At 47.7% G+C, this 7,880-nt stretch overlaps 1 protein-coding gene across 1 annotated transcript; it reads left to right on the forward strand.

Annotated features, from left to right (window-relative positions):
- The first annotated feature begins 228 nt into the window (after positions 1 to 228).
- Positions 229 to 6,742, forward strand: LOC120686342 (kinesin-like protein KIN-7L). The gene is made up of 14 exons (XM_039968540.1): positions 229 to 463; positions 588 to 796; positions 921 to 1,034; positions 1,119 to 1,200; positions 1,290 to 1,357; positions 1,461 to 1,523; positions 1,620 to 1,762; positions 2,362 to 2,464; positions 2,576 to 2,656; positions 3,690 to 3,758; positions 3,845 to 3,904; positions 4,038 to 4,187; positions 4,406 to 4,636; positions 5,994 to 6,742. Exons 1-14 carry the CDS (start codon positions 307 to 309, stop codon positions 6,468 to 6,470), a joined length of 2,007 nt encoding a protein of 668 aa, XP_039824474.1. The 5' UTR covers positions 229 to 306; the 3' UTR covers positions 6,471 to 6,742.
- The last annotated feature ends 1,138 nt before the right edge of the window (positions 6,743 to 7,880 follow it).

A 7,880-nucleotide genomic window follows, 5' to 3' on the forward strand; every position in this document is an offset into this window, starting at 1 on the left:
TGGACAATTTAGAAGTTGAGGGACCAAATTGAGACTTGGCCAATAATTTAGGGACAACAATGGCTATTTCACCAATCTCAAACAGTAAAAGATGTACAGGATTGGTGGAGGTGACATGCTCCTAAATGGGCCCAGTAACCTAAGCCTAATGAGCCCAGCCCAGCCCACCTCACAGGCCTCACCACGCACGCTCCTCCCCTTTTTTTCCCGTGCCCCCGCTCCTCCACGCTCACACCACCGAAATTTGAAATCCCCACCCCGAACCAGGCAGGCACGCCGCCCGTTGTCCTCACCGCCGCCGCATCCATGGAGAAGATCTCCGTCGCCGTCCGCTTCCGCCCTCCCAACCCAGCCGCCGCCGACCCCTCAAAAGGCGGCGACCGCGAGTGGCGCATCGACGACACCCGCGTCACCCTCGTCCACCGCGCCGCCGGCCCCGTTCCCGGCGCACCCTTCGTCTTCGGTAAGGATCCCTCCTCCGTTCTCCCTCTCCCTCGCCTCCGCTGCCGCTCCCTGTTCCTATCCCCGATTCCCCGTGCGCTCGTGGCTCCTTCCTTGGGTTGATGGCTAGCCGGTTGGCTCCGCAGACCACGTGTTCGACAGGACCGCCACCAACGAGCGGGTCTACGGCACGGTCGTCCGGGACCTCATCGGCGCCGTCGTCGACGGCTTCAACGCCACCGCCTTCGCCTACGGGCAGACCAGCAGCGGCAAGACGTTCACCATGAACGGCTCCGACGCCGACCCTGGCATCATCCCGCGCGCCGTCCGCGACGTCTTCGACACCGTGCGTCAGGTGAGCGGCTTGTTCGATCAACCTCTCGCCGAACAAGAGATGATGCCCTTGTTAGATTGGTGGTGGGTGTGGTGTGGCTATTGCCGCGATGGATTAATTTGTTGGGTCTGGGGCTCCGGAGCAGACGGACGACCGCGAGTTCCTCGTCAGGGTGTCCTACATGGAGATCTACAATGAGGAGATCAACGACCTCTTGACACTTGAGGGCCGGCGGTTGCCGATTAAAGAGAACCTGGAGGTAAATGCAAGGAGTCATTTGGGGATTATCCTCATATTTCTGGACAGGTTTCTGTAACAGTGAACATTTGTTGTTTGCCTATAGCGTGGAGTATATGTAGCTGGTTTGCGGGAGGAGATCGTGAACAGCGCAGAACAAGTGTTGGAGCTCCTCCAGCTTGGAGAAGGCACATTTCTGTTCACATGCTATTATATTTTCAACAATTTGGAAACATGTTTTGCCGTCGGTGACTTGTTTTCTTTTTCTTCTTCCCAGTGAACAGGCATTTTGGGGAGACAAACATGAACGCCCGGAGTAGTCGGTCACACACTATTTTCAGAATGGTATAGAATTTTGAATCGTCAACTAATTCGAATCTGTTTCGGGACCATTTGCGTAGCTTCACTGAAACTGAATTTGTAACTTTATTTTTTCTGTTGGTCTCAGGTCATTGAAAGCAGTGCTAAGAATCAGATAGACTCTGAAGATCCTATCCGTGTCTCTGTTTTGGTGTGTGCGCTTCCCAGTCTATATCGATGTATCATGTATATAGTAAAAAAAAACTTTTGTCGAGAATATGTGATTAATCCTGTTGTTTAATTTTAGAATTTGGTGGACTTAGCTGGGTCAGAAAGAAACAACAAGACCGGAACTGAAGGTGTGCGTTTGAATGAGGCAGGGCATATTAACAAGAGCTTGTTGATGCTTGGGAATGTCATCAATAAGTTAAGTGAGAATGGAAAGCAAAGGTATGTCTATTGAGGATTGCGTGATAGTCTTCCTCCCATGTTTCCCAAATTTACCACCTTTTGTCAGGCTGTACTGAATTTGACTGCAAATCAATCAAAAAGACATGTACTTCATTATATCTCATTTTAGATAATTCTATCTTTGCTGCCTTCTAATGTCCGATATTGAGTTGACCTTCTATCAGCACCTCAAGTGTTAGGATGAATTAGTTGGTATATCAAACTCATTAATTCACTATCCAAAGTAGAAGTTGTCACTTTCTTTTCCACCTTTGGAGATTTTTGAACCATGTCAGTGTTCTGAGTGAAAAAGATGATACATTCACCTAGGTAAAGAAACACTTTTTTCCTTTTTCGTATGGTGCAGTTCCTCTGCTCTACTGCAATCAAACTGCTTTACAATTTTTGCTTCTATGGCTGGATTATTGCCTCGATGTTCTTAGAGTTATCAGTGTTAAATCATTGACTAGCTTATGCAAGAAAAGGATAATTCATATTGCCTTCACTCTATCTACTGTCTACAGAATGATATGATCATACGAAACTTTGTAAGATCCATAATTCCGTGGTACTTAACTGACAATTTTTTTTTGATGCAGAGGGCACATTCCCTATCGTGATAGTAAGTTGACTCGCATTCTCCAACCTGCACTTGGAGGCAATGCAAAAACTTCTATCATCTGCACTGCTGCACCAGAAGAGGTTTGTCTATACATTTATAATTGTTGCATTCTGAGTACTATACCTTCCTGTACTAACTAGCATCTTCTTTATTTTTGCATATTCTAAACAAAATTACCATTTAACCTGCAGATGCACATTGACGAAACTAGAGGAACCCTTAAATTTGCAAGTAGAGCTAAATGTGTCAGCAATTGTGCCCAAGTAAATGAGGTATGTGTTAAAGCTTCTAAGGCCAGTCGCAGTGCAAGTTTCATAGAGGTTTCATGCACATTAAATGAGGTGCCACATAGGCAAAAATGATGACATGGCAAGAAATTTATGAAGAGAGAGAAGAAATGGGTTTCATCTAGATGAAACTTGGGTTGCACTGTTAGAAGCTCAATTCTAACTCTCATTGAGCTGAGAGGATGACAATGAACTTGGGGCAATTTTCTGGTTTTCTCATATTCACAAACTCAAAGCCATACCAACCCAAGGGGCTGGGGATACATATTTATAGCTGGCTGGGCAGCCAGGATGCTAGTCTAAGATTCTAGTCTAAAAGCTAGTCTAAGATGCTAACTACTGCTGTCCTAGATGGGGCAGCAAGACCACCATGCTACTGTCCACGAGGACTGTCCTAGATGCTAATTGACTATTGTCCTGCCTCCCAAAGGCAGTCCAAGATGCTGTGCTCTAGGGACAGCAATGCAGCAGGAAAGGTGCTGCAGCCCCACAAGTACAGAGCCCCACAAAGACCAGAGTACAAAGACTTATCCATCATGCACTATTTCCAAGACTATGAAATTTGATGAAACTAGCATTGGGGGCTATAGAATTTCATCTCATCTGATTTCACCCAATCACGTTCATAGTAATTGAAAGGATGGCTCACCTATGAAATCATGAAATGAAACTATGCATTGGGAGGCCCCATTTCATCCATAGTTTCAAAAGCCTTTTGATGATATATCACTCTTGGTAATCGTGTATTGAAATTTTGCACTGGGATTAGCCTAAATAAAATTTTGAGTTGTCCTATGTCCAACATACAAGTAAATGAACTTGTGTTCTAAGTTGTCTATATCCACTGCTCTACTATGTTTCATTGAATGTGAAAAATGTTAGTACAGATTGTTGGAATTTATCCATATAAAGGTTTTGGTGCTAGTCCAAACAGTGATCCTGCCTATATCTTGTGAAATAAATATAGTTATTCAATTTTAATTTGTTAGCATGGTTAACATGGTTGCCTATATGACAGATTCTAACAGATGCTGCTCTGCTGAAGAGGCAAAAACGAGAAATTGAAGAACTGCGTAAAAAGCTGCAGGTAGTTGCTCTTAGTTTGATATCTCGCTCCATAAGAGTAGGTATGATATTGTTACTTGTCTTGATGCACTTTTCATGAGTTTTCAGGGTTCCCATTCTGAAGGGTTGGAGCAGGTTGTACTAAAACTACGCAATGATATGCACAAGGTGGGTAAACACTACTGTCCAGAACCTATGTTTCTCATTTATTTTGGGGTGCAGCACACACCTGCTCATTTAATAACTCACCTAAAATAAACTACTTAAATTAGTTAAAGTTATCTATAATCTTTTCATGTAGTCTGAGCTTGAGCGTGATCGTTTGGCAATGGAACTTGAAGAGGAAAGGAAGTTACGGATGACCCTAGAGCACCATTTGACTGAGCAACAGAAGCTAGAGGGCCTCGATAACACCAGCATATCAGCAGACCAGTTTACTGATTCGACCCAGGTATATTTAATGGAAAATAAGCCTTGTAACAAATATTTCAATCTTGTAATATCTCATTTCACATGCTGGTGCTATTAGGGAAAGCTAAAGCTCTCCACACAGCATATTTATTGATGGTCCATCTCCATCACCACATTCATCCACTTCCTTCCATTGCAACTAACTTGTAATATGCAAGTTCCAGATATTAATGGAACTATTTGATTTTCCCGTTGCAGCTAGATGCACTGAAAACTCCAGATTCCAAGTATACACCTGATGGATTTGTTGCACATCGCTCACGCTATTCAAACGATGTCGAGTTCAGCCCATTGCCTGAAAATTTGGATAATGTTGCCAATGATGATCTATGGGCGTGCCTGAACAAAGGTTGTGTTACTGATCTTGACATGCTGGAGATGACACCTGGTCTGAAACGCGAGGCATCCTTGCTACAAGATGCAACATCAGTATGTTACTCTGCCAACCTTGTCCTATGTTTACAACTATTTAAGTTGGTTCAAATATATAACTTCCCAGATTTTTGTGTATTTTATCTCAGGAAAGTGATTAGGACAGAAATTATTACAAAAATTTAGATTACCAAGGAAGAACTACAAAAATTTGTATTCAGCAGCACCCTAATTTGAGCCATATAGGACCAGAACTTGGATGGCAGGGATTTAACACCCATATCTCCCACGAACCTACTGATACAGTTCCACTTCTCAGTGGGTCACATTAAAAAACAACCCACTGAGAAGTGGAACTGTATCAGCAGAAGTGGAACATTTTCTAATCGGTACCTCTTATCATTATCCATTAGTGCCACTTGAAGGTCCAAATTAACACCATCCAGCGGTGCCATTCCCAAACTTAATAATGCATAGCATACATGCTAATTTTGGATACATGATGTACTTTGTTCATGCTAATAAACTGGCAAAATGGTATTCTCTGTAAGATATACATGCTCAGTACTGATGAAGTCAGGGGATATGCTTTCAGTTCTGCGATATCCTAGAGGTTTGAATTTCGGTTGACTAAACTTATTTCTGAGTCATGTTAGTACATAAATTGTATGGAAAGCGTTGAACTTAGTGATATCTTAACCCCTATATTCAATGCATGTGCCAAGGAGGCTATCTACTCACATTTTTTACATTACTGAATTTGCTGTTAAATTCAGCTACAACCCATTTATCCATTTGCCAACCTGTTTCTTGTGTTCCATCTACCCACAAGCTTGAACCATTAGGTACATCTTTTCCGTTTGCGCTCTGCATACTTAAACATCAAATTGGGTCTTCATCATCAATTCCATCTTCATATATGCACACAGGCTGCCTCATTATGTAACAGTCAACATAAGCAACAATGTGATCTTTTAGCTACTTATTATCTATCGCTACTTGCTAAGCATCAGCTAGTTAAATAAGCTCACTTCCAACATTGACGTGCTAGTTTCTTAACAAAACGGACAACCTTGGATCTAAATTTCTAATTATGGTAAGCCATCTGAAGTTTGGATGGTTTAGATAGCTTTGCTTCAAGAAAGACTACGACCTATAGCACCTTGCAGTATGGTTGAGGCAAGCTGCTCTCGGTCACTTCTAAATCGCAATCGGAGTAAGTTGCTCCATTGTAGCCACTTAGGCCTGTCACGTGTTTCCTTTCTCTGCTTCATATATTTCTGGGCCCTTACAGGGTGATGAGGATGGTTTTTCTAGTATATTTACTTCTTCACCCTTCTGTTTCTCTGCCTATTTCTATGCTGGAACTGAGAAATGACCTATTTCTCCTCCATTTCTTGTGCTCTGCTTTCAGGCTGCGCCATTGGAGGAGCCTACTGACGCAAGGTGCCAAAGGTTAGAAAAGGACTGTGTCTCTGACCGGCAACAGCTGGAGGAATCGAATGTGAGATGCGCAGCCCTCGAGGCGGAGTGTGACCTGCTGAGGGACAAGAACTCGTCCCTGCAGCAGGAGCTCTCTGACTCTAAGCGGGAGGCCAGCCTTCTCGTCTCAGAGAAGCAGGCGCAGCTGGATGACTCGGTAGCCAGGTGTGCGGCGCTTGAGAGGGAGCTCTGCGTGTGTAGGCAGGACGCCGAGCGCCTCGCCACCGAGAAGCAGGAGCTGGCTGGTGAGCTGGGCGTGGAGAGGCAGAAGATGGAGGAGCTGAAGCAGGACATCCGGGTGATTAGCCGGGCCTTCTCGCAGCGGGAAGGGCAGCTCACGTCGCTGTACACCAAGTCCAAGGCCATCCTGGAGAACTGCAAGGCCTCGCACGCCGCTACCCTGTCTTGATGGCTGAGCGAGACGCGCGGGGGCACTGCTGGGTAAGGAATGTCTCTGCAACCGTGTGTTGGCTTTAGGTGTGCTGGATTTGTGTTGTGTGAAAAGTTCGTTCGGTGGAATACTGGTAACAAGTGTTTGCAAGCGGTATGTAAGTTGTGTCAACTTGAAGGGTTTGCCACTAGCGTTCTGTGAGCGTCAAATGTATTTGACCTGGGAACGAGCTGTGCTAAGTATTGTTATAAACCAGTCAGATTGCCTTTAGTGTACAAGCATTCACAAAAGTATAGATTTGTCACTTGTTTAAAAAAGAGAAAAGGTCACTTGTTGATTTGTCCACTATTCCGTACTCATTGCTTTGGGTACGCCTCCAGCTCCCTCCCTCCTCCCGGCCTAGAGCTCCCTCCCTTCTCCCTCCCGACCTCGAGCTCCCTCCTCCCTCTGCAGCGTGGCGATGGCGGCGGCCATGGCGACGCGGAGGCCCGCACACGGCAGCGGTCCGGTGGAGGCCCGCCTCAAGCTTGGCCGCCTCGAGCTTAGCCGCTTCGAGCTCGGCGGATCTGCGGGCACGACCGGCACTGCTCCCTCTCTCGCGTCGGAGCCGGGGCGGCCGCGGCGGGGCTCCTCGGCTGCGCGTGGCGGATCCGGGCCTCCCTCTCTTCCTCCTCTCTCACGCCGGCCTCCCCGCCCGTGATCTCCCCGCATCACCGCTGGACCAAGCGCCGCCGGCCGAATCTAGGCGCACCCGGCTGGATCCAAGCGCTGCCGGTCACCGCGCGTGCTCGAGCGAGGCGTCCCCGAGAGCCGCGTCCAGGAACCGGCGCCTCCGCCTCCGCATCCAGGAACCGGCACCGCCAGCAGCCCTCCCCACCCGCCACTCCGCATCCACGGCTAGCCGCAGCACTCGCCCAGCCGTGCCCCCTCCTTGGCACCCGAATGCGGCCGCCGAGAGATGGCCGGCGTGGCTCCGGTGGGTGGGCGACACGAATACCCCGACGCGGCCTCGATTCGGTGGGTGTGGCCCTGGCGGAGAGCGGCGTGGCCTCTGGCCGACTCGGCGGCGCGCCGGTGCGTCCATCGGGCGCCTCCGCCTCGGCGGACTCCTCTCTCCTCCGACGACGGCGAGATTCCCGGTGGAGGGAGAAGATGCGGCGCCCAGTGGAGCTGGGTTGAAGGGGTCCAAGCGGGACCCACGCGAACCTAAGGTGGTGCGGCAGGTCGGCGCGCGCGGCTCTGCGGGGAAGCGAGCAAATGGAGAATCACGCCCCGCGTCGGCTTTCCTTTACCCGCGACGTGTCGCCCGCGGAGCGTTCCGGCTGCTCCCAGCCCTTCATCTCTAGGGTGTATAGTCTATACAGTATTTCTGTTGTTTGGGCTCAATTTTTTTTTTGAGTAAAGGGCTCAAATAGATTCAATCCGACC

The sequence above is a fragment of the Panicum virgatum genome, chromosome 8N, assembly GCF_016808335.1.
Source record: "Panicum virgatum strain AP13 chromosome 8N, P.virgatum_v5, whole genome shotgun sequence".
NCBI classification, from domain to species: Eukaryota; Viridiplantae; Streptophyta; class Magnoliopsida; order Poales; family Poaceae; genus Panicum; species Panicum virgatum.